This window comes from Electrophorus electricus, chromosome 7 (genome assembly GCF_041902795.1).
Source record: "Electrophorus electricus isolate QZ-2024a chromosome 7, ASM4190279v1, whole genome shotgun sequence".
NCBI classification, from domain to species: Eukaryota; Metazoa; Chordata; class Actinopteri; order Gymnotiformes; family Gymnotidae; genus Electrophorus; species Electrophorus electricus.
The window spans coordinates 32,351,592-32,377,873 of NC_137503.1; the positions used below are offsets into that span (position 1 = coordinate 32,351,592).

Consider the following 26,282-nt stretch of genomic DNA (forward strand, 5'->3'; position numbering starts at 1 on the left):
CTAAAAATAGCAGTTATTGATCCACCAGGACCTTGATAGTGCGTATGTCAATGACCCCTGTGCAAATGACAGGGCCCACTGTCATCTGTGGTGCCAAACACAGTGAAAAGTCCAATGTCATGCCATTTAAGGTTGACTCTCATCACTCTGCCCCACATTTTCTCAGACAGCATGGATGCCAAAGGATACAGGCAATTTTCAGCAGCTCCTAATCTGACTTTTGGGTATGTGTAAGACTGTTCATAAGTAAATACAGTGAAGCCTCAAATACATTTCAGAACTTGGGCCTTAACAATTTCTCTTTGGTAGAAAACTAATGTTGTGTTTAATTCTTCCTCTGTAGATGTGTAGAACACAATACAATGGGACAGCGTCTTCCTTTTTCACCAGAAGGATTCCAGATAATATAATACCAAAATAACAAATAATTAATAATTAATTAAGAACTCAACATTTGGTGGCCATTTTGGATCTGCTGTAAAGCTATATCCCATGAATATTAATAGAAGGTCACATCAGTTAAATTGCTTTCATTTTTATTATGAACAAGTATGGACTTTTATTATGAAAAAGTAAGGAATTTGAAAATAATATTCATTTGAAAACCATGAAACTATGATTAGGATTTGTTAGCCTATACAGTGAGATGACCTAACCCAGTTGCCAGATAATTTAGCTTCCTTTATGCATGACAATGGGATAAGATAATTACCTTGAAATTATTTAAAATGTATGAAATACAAGCTCAAAATGTAAGATAAACAGGCTCAATTAATATCTTGTGCTAGATAACAAAATTCAATTTAATTTTGCACTGCTTTTAAAAAAAAAACATTTCTTCCTCTTTTTATTATATTACCACCAGAATTTAAGTCTGTTATATGTTAGCCTACATGTACGATATATTCACCTCTTATTTTTAGTTCCTGTTTTATATTGATAATTACGTTGTGGTAAATAATTTTAAAATCAAGTACTCATCAGCGGCTACTCATCATCGCCACTGATTCTTACGGTAATATAGATCCTCATTCTGATTGGCTATTCGCTGATCTTGAACTCAAATTACCATTGGCCTTTCACTCCCTCGTAATTGCGTTCTCGGTTCTGTCAATCCCCCAATCCGAATCAACAGAACACGTAAAACTGCGCCGAATGAATTCACGAACGGTTTACGTCGGTACTAGTGCGTAGTCATAATAGATTTGTGCATTGAGCGCGTCGCTGGTAAGAAATACACCTCCAGGTGAGGTCAAATGCGGTGGAAAAGGGAAACGCATTGTTGACAGGTGGACGGAAATATATGCCCGACTGTGACGGGAAAGAAATGGATTTGAACAAAACGATTCTATGTGAGAGCCTGATAATTTGGGTGAGTTTTAAATTTTTTTTATCCGCATGCGCTATCGTATAACGCTCTACTACAGTTATTCGTTTATTTATGTAACCCCAAATCAATGACGATTTCGGTACCTGGTGCAGGTAGTTGGATCTTGTGCACCATGTTTATTTCACCCCCTAGCCAAAACACCCAAGAAATAAGAATATATATGACATCGAGACATTCTGTACCAACCAGATGCAGTTAGCCCAGTACACGATCATATCACAAACTGACGCTTGCCTGACTGCAGCCGCTCATTCACATTGCCCTCGGTCTTCTATTCTTTAACCCACTGTTATACGGACTCTAAACCGGATAGCTGTCTCTAGCTAGCGTATAGGAAACGGAAATGTGAAACATGAACAACGTTTAACAGTAAGATCATCGACATAATCAGACATTCGACCTAATACCGTCGTGTTTTTTGTGGAATATTTTCACTACAGTGTGTTTCTCTTATGCAGTCAAGCGTTTTCCCGAGGTTGGTGTTAAGCAAAGGCATTGTCAGTCCATTTAATATGTGCAATGCTGCTTTCGCGGATGCTACTTTGCTGAGGTAGGACAGGACAGTTGTACACAAGAACATTCGTAAGGCGATTCGTAGCTCCGACATGGTTCTCACGTTACCCGAGACGCTTCGGAGACCCAAGCAGTGACTCGACCAGGGAGGCTGCCGCTGATCAGTTTGATTTAGTGACCCACGTTGTTTTAATATGGACTAATGGCTGAAGTACAGTCCGGTCTCCGTGCGTCCATCTTTCTGTGTTCAACTGTCTCACCGCTACAGAGCTGCGGCTGCAAGGTGCCGCTGGCTACCAGATAATATATTGGATGCTGTACTACTACGTTCTGGTCTCAGATAGCATTCCCGCTGACGTTTTATGGAAAACTAAAATTCTCTCTCTCTGTGTGGGTAGGTAGGTAGGTAGTAGTTTATGTTTAAATCATAATGTTAATTTCATGGGGTTATAAAGTTCTATCAAGTTATTTTTGTAGCTCATGCTTACCTGTTCAGATAATGAATGCACAGAACAATAAACAGTCTACTGTCAAGACAACAAGAATATCTTGCTCACATCCACCCTTTACATAAAACAGTGACTTAAACAAACGTAATTCTACTTAAACACTTGATGCAGAGATGCATTCCTATACAACACTTCTGTGTTCAGTGTGACTTGTAAATAAGAGAAAGAATGTGATCAACAATGGGATACAATTTTAGGTATATGAATGACATTTTTAAGTCATTGTACTATAAACAGAATATCATAAACTGGTTGGAAACAATTTTGGGGGAAGAAAAGGTGTGGATTTAAGTGTAAATAAAATGAAGTGAAATGAAATGTTTCCCAAGTTCAATATTACAGAGGTAGTAGCATGTGATCTGGTCTCAGTGAGTTGATACCACATGCTCCACTGATCACAGTCATTCCCCAGAATCCTCAAATGCTTCGTGTCTTTAGTTTCTTTCCAGTGGATTGGAGAAGGGTTCACTGATCTTTTATCTGATGGAAGGGGGCCTTGCATGTAGTGGGTTTTTTTTTAAATCACACAAAGCAGTGAATTTTTATTTTCATCTTTTTTCCCCTTTCTTTTAAAAAAAAAGTTCACTGTTTTGAAATTAAACTCCCTAAAACTTTTTCTTTGGCCAAATGACTAATTCTGCTTTTTTTCTTTACTGTTCCACTGGTATGATGTCTCAGAATCTTAACATCCTTATTATTTACAGTTGTGCTGGTATGTTATCTCAGTGTATTGATATACGTGGTGTTTTTGATGTATGCCATCAGCTGCAGACCTTTCACACTACAGCACCATGTAAATCAGTGGAAGACCTGACCAAAGGTGCATCTATGGCACAAGCTCTGCACCAGATGTGAGTGCGACTTGTCTTCTGTTACAATAATTTCTCCATTCTTTGACACCTCCCGACCCCTCTGGTCCTCTCCATCGCTCTCCCTCTGTCTGCCTGCATATTTCAAAACACCTACTGGATTATGGTTGGACTGTGAGGTCATGTTACCGGAGTGTGAATGTAGACGCATTCTAGTGCTGTCTGGGTTGTTTCTTTGCTTTGTTTTAAAATCTTTTTTTCATATGCAACTTGATATCACTTGTCATATCAGAGCTTGTATCATCAGGTTTATAATGCTAATGATTGGTTATTTATACAGCATGCTGAGAATAAAGCTATACTTAATGTGGCTACAGCAGAAATCTGCAACATTTTATAAATATAAAATCAAACCTCTCTGAAAGGGATCGTGTATAAAATAATAAATGTGAACTAAACTGAATTTTTCCTTTTAGAGATCCATCATGGTTTAGTGAGAGCTGGCTCACGCGCATTAAAGAAGATGTTGGAGACAATGTAAGACTGAAGGTAAACTGCTTCACTCCTTAAAGCCAAGTGGTTTATCTTTTTACCCCTGCATGGTTTCGATAATCTGCAGTGTGTTGATGTGCATGAAATAAACCTTTTATACTTTGTAACATGTCAGTTTTTTGTTTCTTTCTCATGTATATTTCTGTGCAGATGAACAACCTTAAGAAAATCCTACAGATGATTGTTGATTACTACAATGAGGTAGGTTGGAAAACAGTTTCAGACTTGATTAATGAAGTAGACTTATAGTTTCAGAGTTTAGACCTTTTGTCAAATAAGATCAATAATTTGTCTTACAATGACTCAAATCAATATAGTAACATGATGCTTAGTGAACTTTGCTGACAAAAGCATTGTCATTCAGATGGCTGCTAATCTTTTATTAATGTACATAAAAAGAAACTTGCAGACTTTTTTTCATGCTGTATTCTTCTGATGTTTCTGATGCGGTATAGGCTACTAGCAGATGTACTCTCTGGTTCCCCTACCCTTGACTGTTAATCCACCCTCTTTTCTGTTATGCACATGTCTCCCTCTCTCTGGGCTGCAGGTTCTGAATCAGCAGATCTCTGGCTTCCCCTTGCCTGACCTGGTGCGGGTAGCTGAGCACGCAGACCCTGTGGAACTAGGGCGCCTACTGCAGCTCATCCTGGGCTGTGCGGTCAAATGTGACAGGAAGCAAGGTACCTGTCAGTGAGATGTGCATTGAGGTCCTGAGGCAGTGGTAGCTCAATGGTTAAGATACTTGCCTAGTAATCCGAAGGTTGCCAGTTCAAGCCCCACCACTGTCGGGCCCCTGAGCAAGACCCTTAACCCTCAATTGCTCAAGTTGTGTTCAGTCAGATTTCTGAGATGTTATGGATCAAAGTGTCAACTGAATGCCATATAAATGTAAATACATCTCATTGCCATCTCCATTACCCAGCATTCTCTGGTCAGACAATCTGATGCACGTTGGCCCAGAAATTATATATAGTCGTGGGTGACATTTGGATGTGTGTGAATGTTTATTAGTTCTGCTGATGTCGTAATTTTTCTAGAGTACATCCAGATCATAATGACTCTGGAAGAGTCTGTGCAGCATGTAGTGATGACGGCTATTCAGGAGGTCAGTCTGAACTTTTTACTAAAGTTACATTAAAGTGCTGCATTTTTAAATAGTTTTTGTGACAAATGTGTTTAATTTGTAATTGGTGTTTACTTTTGCACTCTTACTGTTCCTAAACATCTTATGCAGCTAATGAGCAAAGAGTCCATGGCCCATTTTGGAAGTGAACCACTGGGGGATGTAGAGCAACAGGTAAGAGGTTTGACTCGTAAGAAGGAACACCTCTACCAGACGGGGTTGAATACATGGAAAGCACCCTGTTCTTGTATTTTTGGAGTTTTTGGAGACATGGTTCTGCTTAGCTTTCACTGTGCAAGAATGGCTATCTCTGTTGCACGTGTGTTGGTAGCTGAAGAAAGCTCTGGAGGACTTGGCCGAGCTGGTGGCAGAGAAAGAGGAGCTGACCCAGCGCTGCCAGGAACTGGACCTCCAGGTGAGAAGCTCTGATGTAGTCACTGCAGCTCAACACCAACATGTGTGATGGTAATGCATACAAAAGTAATGGAGAAAAGAGCTCTTGGAGCAGATAAGGACCTGCATGTCCTTTTAATGTGTAAATGTAACTCCGAGAAGCTGAGACATTATTCTGTGCTTCAGTAAAACCCACCAGCACAGGACTGGCTGCCAGTGGTGGGTTCAGGTAGGGTTTGGTTTAGTAAACCTGGATCTAGGTTTTTTTTAAAAAGTTGTTGTATTGTTGTGTTTAGATAATGGTGATGCCTAAAAAGACACAAGGGTTTGGTAGTCAGTAAAGTGAACTGAGTGTGGGTTCAGTACTCGGTGAAGTAAATCCAGTGTGGGTTCATTACTTGATGATGTTAATCCAGTGTGCATTTAGTATTTAGTGAAGTTAATCCAGTGTGAGTTCAGTTCAGATGCTCCTTCTCATAAGTTAGTAGCGTATTACTCTCAAATAGCTGTTACATACATCACTAAATACAGGCCTAGCACAATGTTAGTTAGGATCTTTTTGTTTTGATCAGTTCTTAATAGCATTAATGCTTAAGGTAATGTTGTCGAGCAAGTAGTAGCTGGTAGGAATGCACCCTGCCCTCTTTCATCTTGTAGGAGTTTTTCTACATGTAATTGCAAAACACAAGACTATGTGAACTGCTGACAGTGGGGTAATCTAGAAGAAAGTTTAGGTCACAGCACCTCTATAATCCTGTCTTCAAGATTATGGGAACTGACCCACTGTTAACACTGATTTTTGACAGATTGAGTGTAAACGTTTCCATGGTGACTGAGAGGTAAGTCCAAACGGCTGCGTGACTGTAGAGCGTAACCAACGCCTTACTAAAGACTTGTGCTAACCAACCTAACACCCTTGCAGTGGATGCTGGTATATTACCAAACCTGAACTGGGCCTGTAATTTGTGACGATGCTGCTCTGAAATTAAACCCTGACATTGATGGGTTATGGTTCACTCAGCACTTAACATCAACTAATATTGATGCACTTGCAATGTATTACTGTAATGTTTTAACATCTCTCTAAAAGTTCTTCCAGTTTGTGTTTTTGTGCTAATTAATGAATTATGTTGTTACACTTAAGTTTCAGTAAAGAGTTCATTCACCTTCGTGAGTGTTTCTACAAAGAAAATGGGTATATGACCATAATACCTGCCTGTCGGATCCTGTACAGCACATTTAACAGGATCAATGCAGCTCTTTGTGTTACATGACCTCAGTTGTGGCCTTGTACAATATGCAAATGTTTAACATAATGTGCATGTAGTTACTCCCCTGAACTGAATTAGTGATCAAAAAAAGATTGTCACTGGTGCTCATAGTCTTTAAAACTACGATCAATCATGTTATCAATAAAGATTATGTTCAAAAACAACACCGGTGCAATGACCAAGAAATAATTAACAGCTATTTACACCCATAAGACCCTTCAATAGGAACTCATACTAACTCTGTCTAACTTTAACCTCTGTCTCTGCGAACAGGTGACGGTGCTGCAGGAAGAGCGGAACAGCCTGCTAGCAGAGAACGATCTCCTGACCGATCGGGCTAATCAGCTGGATTCGTTTGGTGATCCAAACACCCCATCAGGGAAGAAGCACAGCCAGCTGCAGATGCAGCTTGAGCAGCTCCAAGAGGAGAACTTCAGGTAGCATCGCCCTCAGCAACCTCTGAGTGGAGTCGTCCCACACTGTTTAGCATTTGTAAGACTACGCTCTGGCACAGCTGGAGGCAGTAATGAAATTAAATGATTGTCTGCAAAGTGCTATTCATGGTGTTACTATGATGGACTGTGTGTGTGTGTGTGTGTGTGTGTGTGTGTGTGTGTGTGTGTGTGTGTGTGTGTCAGACTGGAAGCAGCTAAAGATGACTACCGTATCCACTGTGAGGAGTTGGAGAAGCAGCTAGTGGAGCTTCAGCATCGCAACGATGAGCTCACCAGCTTGACCGAGGAGTCCCGTGCACTCAGAGATGAGCTGGACATTCTGAGGTACGCCTGACGCTGGCACAGAGTCTATATCCATGTAGTCATATTTTGAATGTAGCAGTTTTGGCTTTGTGCAACTACTCCTTTCGTAGGAGCTTTTAGCTCCAGTTGCTAACAATGATGTACTCTAGAACAGTCTCCAGCTATCAAGATACCAGGGGAGTGCCAACACACGCTTTCTCCTTAGCACTGCACTATAGGCTAACCTGTGGTCACAAACAGCCATCTTGTCTGGTTCAGTAAAAGTGCTCCCTGCCACCCCCCAATACTTTGTTTATTGGGTTTTGATGGAACATACAATTAAGTCCTGCAAGCATTCATAACAAATATATAACTTTTATTCCCTTAATTAAAGAATATTGCAAGAAAGGACAGTTGAACAATTAACAAACATGAGGCCAGGTCTGTTTTAAAAAATCACAAACAAAAGGTGCTCTTGTGTCTTTGCGTGAGTGCAGGAGCTGCTCCGACCGGGTGGTGAAGCTGGAGGCCTCCGTGGAAACGTACCGGAAGAAGCTGGAGGATCTGAGCGACCTGAGGCGGCAGGTGCGGGACCTGGAGGAAAAGAACATGACCTACATGCACAACACCGTCAGTCTGGAGGAGGAGCTTCGTAAGGCCAACGCTGCACGTGCTCAGCTGGAGACCTACAAGAGACAGGTAGCAATGCTTGGCCAGCTGGCGGACACGTGTACAGCGTAGGTGTTTGCGTGCAGGGCTGCAGCCGTGCAAATGACGCATGCTTATACTTTTGTGGCAGGTTCAGGAACTTCACAGGAAGTTGTCAGAGGAGACACGGAGGGCCGATAATCTGGCCTTTGAGATGAAGAAGTTTCAGGAGAAGCATGAGGCTCTACTAAAGGAGAAAGAGGTCTGTGTAGACACACACACACACACACACACACACACACACACACACACACACACACACGTCAGCCTGTCCGCGGACACAGAAAAAAGATACTATATTCACATACTTAATCTGAATATCCTGTCCCGATCTGATTTGGTGTGTGTGTTTTGTGGTGGCAAACCTACCAGAGAATTATAATTGAGCGAGACTCTCTGAGAGAGACTAATGAGGAGCTCCGATGTACACAAGCCCAGCAGGATCAACTTTTCCAAGCAGGTAAATTATCACCCTTCAGTCCCATAATAATATTCCTTCAGCATGTGGGATAAAGTGTCACACTCAAATCACCACAGTACCACCACTACAGTGCAAACTGCATAATTCCCAAAAAAAATGTTATTTAACCCTGATAAACGCATAATTGAAAAGAAAAATCCTCTAATGCTTTTTTTTGGATTAAACTTTGTGTTAATAACAAATGATGAAGCACAGAGACCTGGTTTCCAACCAGCTCCTTCCATGAAGTAGGTAATGAGGCCACACTCCCAAATGTAAATCCTTCCATGTCTGCTTTTGTTTCTGAACTATAGGAATGTATAAGACTGGGAGCCCAAGCCATGACAACTTGGCAGCTGAAATGTTGCCCATTGAGTTCAGGTGTGTGTGCACGCGCGCATCACCGCTTGCCTGTGTTTGTATGTGCATGTGTTTTAGTTTTACGTATTTTTCCAGATTTGAAAAATTATAACTGTTTCCCGCTGTCTGTGTACACACAAAGGGAGAAGTTCATCCGTCTGCAGCATGAGAATAAGATGCTGCGGGTGCAGCAGGAGGACTCTGAGAATGAGCGCATGGCAGATCTGCAGGAGCAGCTGGAGCAGTCGCGCCGGGAACGCAGCCAGCTGCACACCGACAACAGGTGGCTGCCCTGGGCCCTGCACATTTGGAGCTTTTTTTTAATGTGCTTTAGCAGTTCCCATCACAGACATGGAGAGATTGCACCTAAGAATAAACTGGACATGGAAAGCATTTAGCCATTCCAAGATTATGCATGTATGCATACATGCATGCAGTTAGTGCAATTAGTGAGTTATAGATATAGTAGTAGCACTTTTACAACTATGGATACAACATGCATACATGCATACATGCATGTATGCATGCAGCAAAGACAGGACAACCACAATGTCCACAAATGACTTGGGCTACCACTTTGCTTTGCAACTGCATTTGAACTGTTCCATTAATCATACTGGTAAGAGACTTTCATTGTGCATGTGGCTGTTTTGTGTTCATGCAGGCTGAACAGGGAGAGGATCAGTGAACTGCAGCAGCAGGTGGAAGACCTGCAGAAAGCCCTCCAGACCCAGGGAGCCAAACCTGAGGATGTGAGTGTACCAGACACAGACATAACACTGCTGGAAATGTCTATATCCCTGTACGGGCTGTTTCAGCATGTTTTTATGGCATCACGTTTCTTCCTTTTTTTTCCCCACTTTGAAGTCTCACCTGAAGAGGAAGCTGGATGCTCATATGTGAGTTTGACATCTTAATTTCTTTTTGCATAACAATTGTTTCATATATTGATCCGTTACAGCTCTGATCCGAAATCTGCTTTGAGTTTTGAATAATACCAGAGACCATTGAACATCTCCACCACACCTACCAGAATGTGAATAGACTTGGAATTACATACATTTAGCATGCTGGTGGTAAACTCACTGCTACTCCTAAGGCAGTTTGGCAAATCCTTGTTGAAGCAGTGATGGTGGCACAGGTCTCAGGAGTGCATTGTAAAGTTCTTGCTCATTTTCTGATGAATGATTTGCTAGAATCATTCAATCTAATTTTGGGTTTGGCCTATTTTTTTGCATATTCTGGCTTCCAGTTAATTATAGCATAGATGTAAAAGTGCTACTACTATATCTATAACTCACTAATTGGCTTAGGCCTGGAATACATTGCTAATATGCTCAATGAATCTCTAGGAGGTCTCTTAGATTCAAGGTAAGCTATAAACGTTCTATAATTATAATAATATTATAAAAGTTTTTCTCTTGTGCGTATGATTGAGAACTAAAAACTAAGAACTAATTACTTCTGCAGCACTTTTATTCTATTTTAGGATTGAATTTTTAGTTACATTTTAAGCCTTATTGTAATAATAAATAATTCTTATCACAAAATAATTAAATTATTTAAAAATTTGAATCAGTTGTCTTTTACGTGAACTTGCTTTGCCTTATATTCTTTGATTTTGCTTGAACCTGTTTACCAAGGGTACAACTGAATGAAGCACAAGACGAGATCATGAAGAAGAAGGAGCTTCTCGAGGACCTTCAGCCAGATAACACTCAAACATGTGAGCCTACAGCCTGACTTGACCCTTGACCTTTGACATAAATATTCCTCATCTTATCATGGTCCTCAGTTGAGGTCAAGTGGGTGCAAGGTTTCAGTCTTGAATTGGGGGACTCAGTTTTAACTTCCATCAGGTTGAAATTACATTCTCACCACTTCTGCAGCATTGAAGCTGGAGGAGCTGATGGCTGCTCTGAAGAAGAAGGATGACGATATGAGAGCAATGGAGGAGAGATACAAGCTGTACCTGGAGAAAGCACGCAATGTAATTATGTTTGTCTACCCTAGTGAAGGTTCGCTGGGCTCCAGGACTCTGGAATGGAATTTCAGTCTCTCCTCTGTGTATTGACCCACATGGAGGAACACAAAAATTGGTGATTTCTGGTCATGGTGTGTTTTTTTTTTTTTTTTTTTTTTTTTTTTTTTTTTTTTTCCCCACTCATGCTGTCTAGCAGCTTCTCATTACAACATATCTGCATACTGGCATTCTGTCCGTTATTTCCCTGGCCTGGGCACTGAAATCGCACAGCACCATGCTGCGTTTCTCTGTATCACGCGTAACCTTAGATACAGTGAATAATCCTTTTGAAGGCACTGACGTAATTTGTCAGGCATGTAGGATATATGAACTGGAGCGTGCACGCACTAAGCATGTCCACCCATAAAGATTTGAGTTCCTGTGGTGCGAATGCTCACATGGGCTTTCAGAAGTCTAATGCTATGTAGTATAGTTGCAGTTAAGCAAAATGTAATATGTAGTTATTAGCAACATATTTTCCAATGAGATTGTGTGTGTGTGTGTGTGGCAGGTGATCCGAGCATTGGACCCAAAACTGAACCCAGCCTCGGCTGAGATCCAGTCCCTGAAGAACCAGCTCTCTGAGAAGGAGAAGAAAATTGTTACTTTGGAGGTGTTGCTTCAGCATTCCTTCTGTCTATGGGGAGATTGAGAGATTAAATCCCACAATCTCTCTCTTCATCCTTCATTCTGTCTCTGGTCTTTTCTCTCTCTTTTTTTTTCCCCAGAGAGAGTGTGAGCAGGCTAAACTGAGGGAGTATGAGGAGAAGCTCATCGTCACTGCTTGGTACAATAAGGTAAAGGTGAAGCCTTTTTGCTGAAAGACTTTTCAGAGGACTACATCATCCTATTTTCACGTTTGAATTCTCTTTGCTTTTTGCTTTCCCTGCCCCCTCCCCCACACAGAGCCTGAATTTTCAGAAGCTGGCCATTGAGTCACGGCTGACTGGGCGTTCCAACTCCCTGGTGCCTCCTGGGCAGTCCTTCCTGGCCCAGCAGCGGCAGGTGACCAATGCCCGGCGCACCCTGTCCATCAGCGTGCCCGCCACCTCCTCTAAGTGATACATCTCCTCTCATACCTCTGCATCCCCTCTCCCTTGTGCACACTTAAGTGACCTTAAGCACACTTCTCACTAAAGGGACACGCATGGTACAGTATGAAAGCTAGCACTTGGGTCTCCATTTAAACCTCTCTCTCTCTCTCTCTCTCTCTCTCTCTCTCTCTCTCTCTCTCTCTTTTCTTTTTCTCTTTCCACACCCATGCACATACAAACACAAGCGCTAATAACCAGGGGTTTAATATCTGATCACTCAGTGTTCTCCTCATGCAGACCACCACTCCCTCTTATACTCTGTTAATGCCCACACTCACTCCAATCTGCTACTTAAACAGTGATGGGCTAACTACTTGCTCTGGGCCAGAATGTTCCGTGACTCAGAGGTCCGGCCTCTCTGTGAAAGGCCAGTGTGGAGATATGACGACCCTTGCATTTGACCCTCTGTGTTCGTGGGTCATATTTGACAAAGACTTAAAAGGGTAGCATGCATGCTAATGGTTATAATGGACTTCCAGTGGTATACTATGCAGATTTTATGTACTTCTATAGGTCTGTATAGGTGTGTGTATCTAGAGAGGTTCTGTCACTCTCTTTACATTCATGCATGCATTCCCATAAAATCAGCTACACCAACGGATATGGACTAAAGCTTCAGGACAAAGGTATATTTGGTGCTGGACACCAAAAGTTCCTTTTTTTTCTACTATGAAATCTTTTCTTATAGTTGAATACAAGAACTAAACAATTACACATGGAAAAAATACAGAAATTTGAAGCTAGGTGCATCAGGCAATGTTTAGTTAACTAGAGTGTGCTGTTTGTAGTATTTGTTGTAGTATTTCTTTTATACAATAATTGACTCTGAGTGGACTCTTGCATGCTCTTGTGAACAAGAAAATGCTCTTTTTAGTCTACTGCAGGTTTGCAGTCTAGCTTCATTGTGTAGGCTAAAGGCCTCTATCAGGATTAAATCACCAGCTCGTGGTCATAGCAACCCAGCCAAGCCATTTTTGATAGGTTGAAATTCTGTGACCAGTTTTCTGAAATGTTTTGTTGACTTTTTTTTTTTTTTTGCTGTAGTATTTATGAAGACATACAGCCTGTGTAATAACCTGTGAATAATCCGTACTCCACTGTAGATTTAGAGTGGTGTATGCTGTAAACATCTGCCCTTAATCTTGGCTGGAATAATTTAGGGCTGTAAGGTTCAAAAGGTGATGCATTTCATTTGTGCTGAAATCTGTTTTACTTTTAGACTCAATCTAAACTCTTAATGGCAAGGTTGTAAACTCAACTCTGCAGTTCTGTTTTTAGTTTTCATTTTATAACCCAGGCATTTTGCCTTTGTCTGCTGAAATTAGTCTGTGTGCTGTTCAGTGATTTGATGCAAGGCAAGCTTGTAAAGTCATGAATTGGAATGATGAGTGAAACTGTCACAAATGAAGCTTAATAAAGATGGATAATGTATGAATAATAGTAATCTATGGACACCTATAATTGCACTTATTGCCAGAAATAAATACTTTTAAAGTTAATTTTGCAGTCATTTTTATTTTCTTTTAATGCTGAGAAATCAAAGGACAAGTTGCCATTATCACCTCTAGATGGCGACATAGAATTCCAATGGTCTTGTTACCCATTAAATACATGGACATTTTTGCAATTTATATTATATTCTACTAATTACTATTTAATTTATTAATTTGTTTGCTTTTATTTTACTAATCATTTTACTTATTTTTATTTTTGAGTTTCATTGTAATAAACCCCCAATTTCTTTTACATAGAGTAACATGACTAAAGTGGTGCTCACTATATCCTGAAATGTGGCATTGCTGGGGGTGAAAGGTTGATCCCAAAAAGATGAACAGATTTTCCTTTTTCTTTCATCTGGTTCTTTTCGATGCACTGATATAAGGACAAGTTCACAAAAAACAAAGTAAGCTTTGCATAGTCAGTCCATGGTTCTACAGTCATAGTGGTTGGGTGTGGTGACATTTTCAGTCTGAGATAAGCTGCTATAAAAGTACTCTTTTATGTTTTTTCAATTCTTGGTCAGGGTGACGCAGCATTTTAAAGTCAGTGGCACAGTTTAATCAGGTAATCAAACAATGGACTAGAACAGCTAAATAAAGAGGCACTCATTCAAGAGAAATCATTCATGAATCCATTCCTAACTTTGGAGTAGATATGGTTTGTAAATAGCTGATAAATAGGTTGATAATACATTTATTGGCATTATTATATTAAGCTACTATATAGCTTACTGGGTAACATTTGTTTCCTTTTTTGGACCGGCAACAAACAACTAGGTGTAGCTTGGTGGCTAAACATATATGTTTCTTAGTGGACAAGCTAGCTATACTAGGTTTGTCTATATTAGCCAATTTTGTCTCCTGTACATCTCCTGTACATTTAGCGCTCCTTTGCATATATCTTGAAAGGACAAGGAACACGTGTGGTTCCCACAAATCCCTCCATGTCGAGTTGTACCCCCTCTACAGTGGAGAAGCGGAATTTCTGGAAGAGACTGACAAAAAACAGGAAGAGCTCCATCCATGCCAGCTGTTCCCCCAGGCACACCCTCTTTCCTGATAAGTGAAAAAAAAGTGGTTTTGAGGTGAATCAATGTGATGAACGTTTGGGACAGTGACCAATACCAAGGTCTCAAACATGAGTCCTACAGGCAGCAAAGACATGCCGTAACCACCAGACCAAAAAACTCTCTGGAACAGCAGTCAGAACAGCCATTTCTGAGTGACGACCTCTGTCACAATTGAGGAACGTGTGTAAGTGATGAATTCAGCATGTTCTCACCTGCAGAGAATGGTAGGAATGCATCTCGCCTCACAAACCTGCCCTCATTATCCAGGAAATGTCCAGGGTTGAAGCTGTGTGGTGTCTCCCATTCATTTTCATCAAATAAAACAGAGTGAAGTATTGGCATCAGTACAGTTCCCTGGACACAGCAGAACAGAAAGTAAGGCTAACAATATAGAAAATTATGTACAGCTCAGTGAAAAAAGATTATTCATAAAAGACCTATGCCTGGTACTCTTACAAATTACTAGCATTATTATTATTCAAACATTATATGCTTTTCTGAGTCCATTCTTCAAGATCTGACCATTGTCTATTGTACATAAATATTGTGACTATCATGTGATAAGAATTATTAGAGTTCCATTCAGTAATAATGAGAAGAAATGTAGGCAGTCATACTAAGCAGAGACAGCCAGACAGAGAGAGAGAGAGAGTGATTGGATCGGTATCAGTATTAGGCAATATTCAAATGCAAGATATTTGTATATTGGTGCCAGAAAAACGGGTATCGTGCCATCTGTAATATAATTTTTATTTTTGCTTTTGTCTCTGGATTGTGGATTTGTCCAACTCATCTCTCTTCAACATATTTCAAAGACTTTCTGTGGACTCTTAGCTTCAAAGGCTCACTCACCTTTGGAATGAAATATCCTCCAAGGGTTGTGTCATTCTTTGCCACTCTTGGGCCGTTAAGAGGTACAATATCTCCTTTCCTTAGTATCTCATGAATGACAGCATCAGTGTAGGGCATGTTGGGTCTGTCAGCCATACAGGGTTGGCGTGATGATCCAATCACTTTGTCTATCTCTGCCTGGACCTTGTCTGCATATTAGAAAAAACTTAGATATTTGTTCACCTACATATTCAATCACAAATTAGTTTTATTTATAGTTACATAATATAGATAATGTCTATCTACAGAATATCTGTATGTCACTGAATGTGTTTGGGTAATTTGGGTAATTTGATAAATTTTTTGTCAAGAAAATAATTTCTTATCCTGCCTTTTGAATCTAGACCTAATGTTTAGTATGCAGGGTCTCACCCTGGATCTGTGGGTATTTGATTAAGTAGATGAAACCCCAGCGTAATGCAGTAGTAGTGGTTTCAGTTCCTGCAGCAAAGAGGTCCAATGTGCACCGAAACAGGTTTTCCTCAGTAAACCCCTCAGATGGATTATGAGAGTTCTGGACAAACCATAAGTTTATAAGTAAAGACACAGCAGGACCTATAAAGTCAATAGTGGGAGATATTTTTCAAAGTTTAAATGACTGGAAACTGGAAACTTATTTAAACATCTGGAATAACATAAAACTTAAAACAGTGGATGTAAAATAAATAATTATAGTTGAACACTACACATTTTCATTCTGACTGAATATGTGGAATGTTATGCTTGTTTATTTATTTATTTTTTACTTTTATATTTTACATTACCTCTTTTTCAATCAGGAAACAGTCCATGTAGTCTCTCGGATTGGATGGGTCCAGTTCTTCTTTGTGTTTGGCCAGGTTCTTTCCTATGAATTTGTAAATTGCCTTGTAGTTGCTGAAAAGAGTATTATGGCTTCCGGGAAGATGCTTCATAATGGCAGGAAAGGCTTCATAGAGCTTGGGAGAAAAATGGAGAAACCATGATGAATGCATGACTTTCAAAACATGTCTGACTATGATCTAAGTTTATCTGAGAAATTTTTTGCAGCAGTAGTTCACCTGTGCCCATACGGAACCTTCTAGGTAAACTGCTTCAGACAGGTATTTCAGCATCAGCTGGAAGTTGTGATCAGCATAATCAAATCTCTGGCCAAACACCAACTGGCAGATGATGTTGGAGACTGCATTATTGAAAAGGGCCGCAGGATCAAAAGCCTCTCCTAGGGTAAATAAAAGCTCTTGCTAATTCTGGAAGAAAACGTCAGTTCAATGCTCTGGTGTGGATCAGTTTCCAAACTGCAATGCAAATATTTGGAAGCCAATACTCAGATTTTATTGAAATACAGTATAACCAAGTTGTCAAGTTGTCAAGCATTGTCAAACATTCAACTGGTAAAGCTATCAGTTCTGTTGTGTAAAATGGAGGATTGAATTTTCCAATCTGTTCATATTCTAAGAGGCCTACACCCTATATTGCCCTAGCGATGCCTTAGATTAAAATAATCTACCATGTTTTGTTTGTTTGTTTATACTAAATCAAGCCACAAGTTATCAATTAAAAAAGCACAAAAGTGTGGCTGAACACTGTAGTGGCTACCATTGAACCCAGACTCTGTTCTTCTGAAATGAATAGCATATATTTTATATTTTAAATAGTTATTGTTTATTTACAAATCATTTTACAAATTTGCTTATGAAACTACTGCTATGCTGTCTGAGGCAATTATTTGATGATTTTGGTGCAGTTTGCATGATGCTAATGGGTACACTTTCATTACTTGCTAGCTTTGTTAGCCTCGTAGCTTCAGAGCAAACCGTATAAAAGTAAAATACGGACATCAAGAAAGTTTTTGAATAACGGAATACATTTGCAATTGAAAAATCTATGTAACTATGATTTTCCCCAAACCATTCCCCCTTTAAGGGTTTTCTATGAATATATCCTGCACCTTTTTGTCTGTCCATCTCGTCCTGCAGGAAGCAGCTCTCCTCACAGATGGCCACCTCCAAGGTTTTCCTTCCCAGCCCAAAGTTCCTCAGGGTGGACAAAGCAAAGCGACGATGCTTCTTCCACATTTCACCATTGCTAACAAACAGACCACCTGCATTAGCAGAAAGAAATAGACTAAACTAGCAGATCAGGATGATCAAAAATGCAAAATATCTTAAACTGCTAAAATAGTATTGTGACCAACCTAAGAAAGACAATTATGTCATTTGTTATACCATAATGAAAAATGCTGTACATTAAATTCATGCAGTTTGTCTTGTTACATTTTTTAAGGTGATCTACCATTGCCTGAGTAGATCCTCATTGCCAGGGGGCTGTAAGGACGATCAACAAAGTTTTCTGCCTGGTTCACTAGAGCTTCCTTTACCATTTTGTATCCAGTGATAAAGACCATTTTGTTCCTCCCAGTTTGGAGGGCAAATATGTTGTTGTAAGTTTTGTTGCCAAGCTGTAGTAAGAGAAATCAGAATTAAAAAAAAGGTTCTATTTTTACTTTCTGACATAGGATTATAATTCACATAAGACCAGTTTCCCAGTCCACAAATTATGGCTTCTTACCAACAAAAGTTATTTTCATGGTTAGTTCCTGTTAACATAGTATAATCTGTGTATGTAAAACCAATATATTCACCAAATTTCAGTTTTGTACCACAACGTAAAATGTAATTGATACTGGCGATCACAAAACTATCAATTGTTCAACGTATGACATGTCCAAGAAACATGCTGAGAATTAGAGGCATAAATAAGAGAAAGATAAGATTTCAAATAAAAAATTAAAAGCTTGCAAGGTTTGCATTTTAATTTATTTGCTGCTTTCTTCAAAGGTCTGCCAGACTACTGTTTGTGCTGACGAAAGCATTTGTCAGACACCTATAGAAGAATTTCCTGTTCTCTTACTCTGCATTGTTTGTGTGCATGGCAATTGGCCAGTTCCAGCTAAATCATGTGCAAATAATTATCACGCTATAGGGTCAACTCTCGATTCCCAGAAGCCTGGAATGTGACAACTGACTCTGTGAAATTCACTCTAAACCCCACTTTTCACTGACAAGCTAATAAATTACATGTTATAGTCACATTTGCAAGTTCTTTAAAATAATACTACTTAATATTACATAATATATCACAAAATATCATGAGAATATGATATCACTGAGTTGTTTTTAAGGTTACAAGTTGGAAAGTACAATGTTTTGAATTGAAAAAGTATAACCCTAGCAGTTGAAAAATAAACACAGTAAAACCATTTTAATTGACCCTAAACACTGATTTAAAAAAAAAAAAAGGTTCAGCATTGGAATATTTCTAGATATCATTTTGAAACTACAAGAAAAACCACAAGAAACTTAAAGAAATATATATCTTTAAATTCAAAGACTCCCCAATATCAACCAACATCAAGACCCCGTCAGGAGAACTGTGTTTGTTCACCTTGGTAAAGTAAATATGTGGCTGTCTGGAGTCACGGTTAAAAATGTTTCCAAGGAATGGTAGAGCAAAAGGTCCAGGTGGGTAATTTGGTGGGTTCTTGTTCTTTAGGTAGTCCATGACAACCAGAAAAACGACCAGAAAGAGCAGAAATCCCTTCACATCCAAACATGTGAGGAGTGCCAAAGTCTCCATGACTGAGCAGGGGTGGAGGGGCACAGAGAGGGACTGTATGCATAAGGAAATGTGCAGTTGTGAATTCTCCTTTTGTTTGTCTGGTGACTCCCCTCCCAACAAACACAGCTTCCCCACGCTAACTGCTATGTGCTGTTCTTACGTATCATTTTGTGTTTATCATGTCAACGTGCGAAGACAATGATAATGCAACTACTTCTGTACATTCCACTTCTAATATGCCTTCACGTTTTAGACAGGGGTGTTAGGACCATCTATCCAAGTTTTGTATCCTTTAGTGGGTCACTGTTTGTTTGTTCCTGTTGATTCGGATTCACGCTTGTTTCTTGCAAACATAAAGTCCAATCAAATTCATTAAACCATAACTATTCTATTGCAAATCTACATTACTGCTGGCAATAAAGGAACTTAAATAAATATAAATATAATAAATCTAAATTTAAATAAATAAACATAAATTAAGGAGGTTAGAAAGCAAATGAAATAACTAGAGCACAGCCAGACGAAGCCAACAACCATGAGACTAAACCCTGTATGCTCCCAGTTAACCACACCCTCTGGCCACTCCTTGTCCTATTTAAGGACCTTTGACCCCCCAGTTAGCCATGCCCTCTTAGTGTTTCTCCTCCTATTTAGATTTGTGATCTACAGTAGATGCACAGTCACAGAACAAAAACACCCCCCGACAACAAAAACACACATTATAAAGAGTAATCAAATAAATGGCTCATACATGGGGTATCTTCAGATGATATGAACAGATTTGTGCATCAACCATGAAAGCTCTTGAATGTCGTCATTGCATCACGGGAAGATCTAAATTTAGAAGATCTAAATTTAATTTCCCCCATTTAACATCAGTAAAAATCAGTTGTCCCCCTGCCTAGTTTTATGATCTGTTGCCTAGTACCCTTTTCTTGACCGGTTCACCTCAGTCAAACATTTACAGCAATCTGGAGAGTGCTACTGAAGCACTCAGACACCCGTCCTTTGCCATTCTGATGTACATATGTATGCTTTTGTGTATTCTGTAGATTATAACTTTATTATATGTTTATCAGCGATACCCTGAGAATTTCTATGCTAAATAAAACAATGTGAACTGTGCAAATGACAAAGCCTTAGAATTTGACATTTAAAATCTTTATACACAGTGATCAATGCATCAATGCATTTACTGTTGCAATTATACTTTATATGCAATTATACTTTATACTTTACTGTATAAAGTAGTCATACATTTATGATATGTAGTGACAAAGGTCACATATTTGGTTTTTGATTTTATTTGTCTTAATAGTTTGTTTAGTTTTGATGTTTCAGGTTACAGAAAATACATAGGTGTTTAATTATATATTCTATACAGTCCACATACAGTATGTAAGTGGCCCTTCCTGATATCTTATTTTTTGCATGTTTGTCACACTTAAATGTTTCAGATCATCAAACAAGTTTAAATATTAGACAAAGATAACACAAGTAACCACAAAATGCAGTTTTTAAAGGAAGGTTTTTATTATTAAGGGAAAAAACTGTGGTTTATCACATCTTTGGAAAGCTGAGTTCAATTTCTCTAGCCACACCCAGGCCTGATTACTGCCACACCTGTTCTCAATCAAGAAATCACTTAAATAGGACTTGCCTGACAAAGTGAAGTAGATCAAACGATCTTCAAAAGCTAGGCATTATGATGTGATCCAAAGAAATTCAGGAACAAATGAAATACATAGTAATTGAGATCTATCAGTCTGGAAAAGGTTATAAATCCATTTCTAAAGCTTTGGGACTCCAGCGAACCACAGTGAGAGCCATTATCCACAAATGACGAAAACATGGAACGGTGCTGAACCTTTCCCAGGAGTGGCTGACCAACCAAACTTACCCCAAGAGCACATCGATGACTCATCCAAGAGGTCACAAAAGACCCCACAACAACATTCAAAGAACTGCAGGCCTCACTTGCCTCAGTGTTCATGACTCCACCATAAGAAAGAAACTGTGCAAAAAACACTGCTGAGCAAAAAGAACATAAAGGCTCATTTCAGTTTTGAGATGAGATCAAGATGTTTTTTGATCTGATCAAGATGTTTTTTGATCTGAAACATTTACATTGCATTTATTTTGTGTATCTGTGATAGCAGATAGTCTGGTTTAGAACACTGTCCAGAGACTGCTCATACCCTGTGTCAGAGGGTATTTAATCATGTAGAGAAGAGCCCAGTGTAGGGTGTTAGTGGTAGTTTCTGTTCCACCCTCAAATAGATCCACCAGGCACCATGCCAGGTTGTCTGTGTGAAACTGGGCCTCACTGTCATTCTTCCTCTGAAAATAACCATTAAACTATGACTACAAAAATTAAATCAGACTGGTTATAAATAATGGACAGCAAAGCATTAAACAGCAAGTAAATAATTTCATACTCTTCTGTTTCTCACTTTATAATAAACCAGTTGAACAAATTTTAGCACATCACACATCCTTAAATAGTTCTGACTACCTTCTCAATTTCTATTAAGCAGGAGTCAATGTAGTCTTGAGGATTATTTGGGTCCCAGTCCATTTTACTTTTCTCAGTTTTCTCTTTCAGACAGTTTGCCAGTGTTTGGTAGTTTGCAGTTATTCTCTGATGGGGTCTTGCTAGCTTGCTCATTATGCCTGGGAATCATACAACTAAAAACAGTGAGATAGAGTAATCAATACACATGAAATCTTTAACATGAGTTTGGTTACTAAATTGCTAATAAGTGTGGTATATAGTATATATAATTGCATTGGTATTGGTTTTTGTATATTGGCATTTGAAGATAATCTTAGCTCTTGTTTTAGCTGCTGCACATTTTCTAGTTTTTTTAGAGAATAAAGTCTGTACCTCATTCCACGTAGAACCAGTTAAAAACACAGACTGCGCTCATGCATAGGCGCTTCTGGAACTGAATGTCATCATACACCAGGGGGTCAAATGGATCGCCTGTAATGCAATTGAAAAACATCTTTCTGGTTAGAAGAATGAAAGAACAGAACAAGCTATATACATGCTGAAGACTTTATCTGGAGCCATCCATCATGAACTTGATTTGTACATTTAAAGCAACATGCAAAATATTATGATCATGCACATAATAAATCACACCATAAACATCTCTCCATCAGGTCATGCTCCATTTGCCTTGAATCCTACCAGGATATTGTGAAGAAACTCACAATGCACAGCGCTCACATCAACAATGATACCCAATCAATCTTGTCCTTTACATTTTGACATAAATGCTTACAGATGCATCTCATCATATTTTGCCAACATCTCATCATGGATGTCAGCACACCAGAAGAAGCTGAATCTCAGTAAGACCGAACTTCTATGTATCCCTGAAACTGCCAGTCCTCATAGGGTTCTTGCCATCCCTTTTGAGAACATCTTGGTCACTCAGTTTGAGAATGCAAGAAACATTGATGTAATTGTGGATGACCAGCATGTATTCTCAGCTCATGTCATAAACCTGTCTTGCAGGCTTCTCCTCTTCAACATCTGGAGAATTAATCATTTTTTTTTCTCTAGGAAGGCCACCAAGGTGCTTGTTCAGTCTCTTGTCATATAAAGCCTTGACTACTGAAACTGACTTCTGGCATGTTTTCCTAGGTGTGCCATCATGCCCTTACAACTTGTCCAGAATGCTGTAACATGTCTGGTCTTCAATGTTCCTAAGTGCTCCCATGTCACTTCACTACTGTGTTCACTCGACTGGCTTTCTGCTGTTGCTTGTTTCAGATTTAAAATACTGATGTTTGCCTAGAAAACCGACAATAGACTTTCCCACCTCATACTCGATGGCAATGGCCAGAACTCAATCCACAACCTTGAGCCATTCAAGTACAGTCTTGCTTGAGCCATCACCGTTCAAAATGACAAGCATCAAGTCTGTCTGTCCTGCCACCTGGCTCATGGAATGAACTCCCACCGAACTCCCACTGGCTATCCTGCACTGTCTTCGAATGCCAACTGAAGACTCATCTCTTTGAAAAGCCATTGCATGCAACCAATTTATATTAACTAATGTACTTATAGGAAGATTTTATATTTACCCTTGAACTGTCCTGTCTAGTAATATCAGTTAAATTGTCTTGTATTTTATAGCATTGTATTATGTTGTATCTCTCAATCTGACTTTCAGTGTTGACTCTTGAATCTGCCAGTGTCTTGGTTTAAGGTTTTGGTTTTGCCTCTATCTTATTTGTTCAATATAAATGTAAATAATTTTCAAATAGAACTGCAGAATAGTGCCCCCAGAGCTAATTGCTGCCACCGGCCTTATACATACATAAACAACAGAACATAATGATATCAGCCAGGTTCAAACCTATACCACAATTGCATACCAGACCTGCATTTACTAAGTTGTGGTTGTTCCACTACCACAGAACTCATCTTGCTCCTTTTTGAAGGCTTCACAGAGAAAGTAGCATTCTTGCTGGATGTGCTGTTCCAGAGTTTTCTTCCCTCCTTTGAAGTTCTTCAGGTGGCCAATCGCAAACTGCTGTTGCTTCCTCCATGTGTAGCCATGGCTCATTGACAGGCCTTTTGCCGTATGATTCCATGTTACAGGAGAATGGAAAAGAGTAGTGTAAATGAGTAGGAATCACTGCAGCATTCAAATTTGGGTCCTCTGTGGTGCTTGAACTGAGGCTTAGAAAACGCTCATCACAACATGTGGTGAAAATGGATGTATCCTGTATGTGTGTATATGTACTCCATAATGCAAGCACAACAATTCTTGTTGTTATGCTTGCACCTACTATACTATGTAAAAGTAAACTCTACCAGCCTACACATTACAGTAGAACTTAAGGTCATGCTCAATGGAAGTTGCTGACTCCTTTTTGTTTTTGTTTAATACACTCATATAAATAAATTCACTGTAGATTGTCAAGTGTTCGGATTACTGTATTTACATGTATCTCACCTGGGCCTTTGTAAATTTCATGAAATAAAGGTGTGACAGAACGAGCAAAGCTGTCCACTTGAGTCATGAGTGCTTCCTTCACCATTTTATATCCAGACACATATGCTATTTTATTACTGCCTCTTCACAGACTGAAAATATTGCCATACTCCTCTGTCAGTTGGTAAAAGACAATTTATAGATGTTTTAATTACCGAGTGTTTAGTTATCTCCTACAGGGTTGTTTTAACCTGTGAACTGAATGAATATATTGACTCTGACTACTCCAATACATGTTACAGCCTTAGACCCATTTTCAACACAAGTGATGCAAACACACAGTTGTTTAGCACACTATACCCTCTTGATTTCATCAGACATATGCTTTAATTATATAAATGAATTTTGAAATGTGTATGTTTAATAATGTAACACATATACCAGAACATTTTTCTTCAATATATTAAATTATTGGTCACCCCTTTTTACCCAAGTTATGAATACACTCACCTTGTCCATAGTTTTATAATCAACTCCTGTGAAGACATTTCCAAAAAAAGGCAAAGCTCAAGGTCCCGGAGGAAAGTTAGGGGGATTTCTGTTCCAAATAATATTAATGAGAATCATGTGAGCCAAAATTAAAATCACCCACCCTCTGACATCGAGCAAAGAATAGAAAATCATTGCTACTTCTGTCTGAGGATTGCCGATTAGGAAGGCAGAAAAGACCAGCAGACATCAGTATCTTTTTTTCACTTCAACCAGTCCCTGAGCCTCTATATTTGTACATGTGATTGCAGGAATGTAGGTATGTGTGAAAGGGTTAGTGTCAGAGTGAAATGGTGCCAGGTTGAATAGCACAGGCCTCTCATGTTGTGTAGGTGCAATGTAGCACAATTGCATAATCAGGGGGTTGGGTGGGAGCCAACTAAAACAGGGCCCCCTAACAGTTCTGTTATTTACATTCCATAGGTTCTCCACACAGAATGAGTTTTAAGTCTGTTCTTCCTCTGAGACCCACATGCCTTTCTTGCATAAACAGATTAAATGCCAACACTGATTTTCAGTATCAGTAGATACACAGCTATTGCCACTGAACAATGTTTAATGCTTAGCCATGTGTAAAGTCATTGAAATCACAGCTGTGGTGTGTAGTGCATGTTCTGAAACGCAGCTGTAGCTGCCTCCCGGTCAGCAAGATGGAGGTGTTTGTGGGAACAAAGGGCTTGGCGTGTTAATATGCCAAATGCATTTCGAGAAGTTTCTAGAAAAAAAAGCCCCTCTGAGCATGATAACATCTCTACAGCTTAGTATTACACAGGCATGACCCCAAAAGAGTGCATGCTTTTAGTGTGTGTTTTGTAAGTCATAACCCAAAAAGAAAAAATCTTGGCATGCCTGAAGTGTATTTAGAAATTTATTCACATAGCACCATAAAAAAGATTTTTTAAGTTTCAAGAAATACAGTATGGCTCAGATAGATGATTTATACAAACATATTCCTCAACATCTTAGAATAGAGGCACCCGAGAAAATCTTGTACCTCTGAAAATCTGCCTGCTTGTATTCTGGCATTCTTTTTTTCTCAAACAAAAATAACCTTCCCTTAATTTTCATGTCTCTGTCTTTGTACATTCAGGGCTTCAGCGTGGGCTCACACACAAGCGGTAGGCCCTGGGGGTGTAGGTGAAGCCCAGCTGGCCCTCCAGGCTCAGCTCCTCTCCAGGCTCCGGGGAGAAGGTGAAGCGCTGCAGGACGGCAGTGAGGAACAGGAAGAGCTCTATGCGGGCCAGGGGCTCCCCCAGACACGCCCTCCTACCTGGGGAACAGGGATTTCTGCATATAGGTGATCCATGCCAATTTACAGTATAAGGGAAATGTTGTATTTTAAGTTGTCGAGATTATTACTCAAAGGTTATTTCTGTATTATCCATTGGTCAATTAGTGATGGCATATTTGTGTTACTGGAAAGGGCATAAAAGCATCTCTGCGGAAATGGTCCTTGTCATCCACAAAGTGTCCTGGGTTAAAGGTGTTTCACTTACTCTTGTCAATAAGCACAGATGACTGTCCCTTGGGTTTGAGTGATCCCAATACTTTTTGATTTCAGCTTTCAGGAACACTTTGATTTTCTTATAGTTGGCAATAAAGCTCCTTCCTAGGATCACTAGACCTTCCTCTGTACACTACACAGATAGCCATTAATGAGTACTACACTATTACAGCAAGCAAAAGTGTCAGTGAACAGATGCTAGACCGTCAAACTGCATATATACATATTGTAATATGTCATACAAGAGAAGTCATACTGTCAAAGACTTG

General features: G+C 39.5%; 2 protein-coding genes and 1 pseudogene across 4 annotated transcripts; 1 reads left to right on the forward strand and 2 right to left on the reverse strand.

Annotated features, from left to right (window-relative positions):
- Positions 1-1,170: 1,170 nt before the first annotated feature.
- Positions 1,171-13,444, forward strand: hook1 (hook microtubule-tethering protein 1). Its single transcript, XM_035523973.2, has 22 exons — positions 1,171-1,372; positions 3,178-3,263; positions 3,698-3,770; positions 3,924-3,974; positions 4,324-4,456; positions 4,814-4,881; positions 5,011-5,073; positions 5,231-5,314; positions 6,837-7,000; positions 7,202-7,342; positions 7,798-7,999; positions 8,100-8,210; positions 8,381-8,468; positions 8,783-8,849; positions 8,971-9,111; positions 9,493-9,580; positions 9,696-9,727; positions 10,472-10,554; positions 10,718-10,818; positions 11,363-11,464; positions 11,580-11,648; positions 11,758-13,444. Exons 1-22 carry the CDS (start codon positions 1,304-1,306, stop codon positions 11,911-11,913), a joined length of 2,172 nt encoding a protein of 723 aa, XP_035379866.1. The 5' UTR covers positions 1,171-1,303; the 3' UTR covers positions 11,914-13,444.
- On the reverse strand, positions 13,441-19,103 carry LOC113591327 (cytochrome P450 2J2-like). 2 transcript variants are annotated; one of them, XM_027031799.3, is made up of 9 exons: positions 18,832-19,103; positions 17,680-17,845; positions 17,336-17,488; positions 16,446-16,606; positions 16,170-16,343; positions 15,778-15,919; positions 15,367-15,554; positions 14,727-14,868; positions 13,441-14,500 (listed from the first exon to the last, which is right to left on the reverse strand). In XM_027031799.3, exons 1-9 carry the CDS (start codon positions 19,021-19,023, stop codon positions 14,325-14,327), a joined length of 1,494 nt encoding a protein of 497 aa, XP_026887600.2. In that variant the 5' UTR covers positions 19,024-19,103; the 3' UTR covers positions 13,441-14,324. The 2 variants fall into 2 exon arrangements, with proteins under 2 accessions (XP_026887600.2, XP_081573559.1); XM_081717433.1 differs by lacking the exon at positions 18,832-19,103 and adding an exon at positions 17,956-18,213.
- Positions 19,104-20,440: 1,337 nt separating this feature from the next.
- Positions 20,441-24,716, reverse strand: LOC113591319 (cytochrome P450 2J5-like; annotated as a pseudogene). The gene is made up of 7 exons (XR_014124546.1): positions 24,476-24,716; positions 23,982-24,146; positions 23,413-23,596; positions 22,296-22,355; positions 21,893-22,017; positions 21,521-21,693; positions 20,441-21,345 (listed from the first exon to the last, which is right to left on the reverse strand). The product of XR_014124546.1 is annotated as a cytochrome P450 2J5-like (transcript).
- Between the last annotated feature and the right edge of the window lie 1,566 nt (positions 24,717-26,282).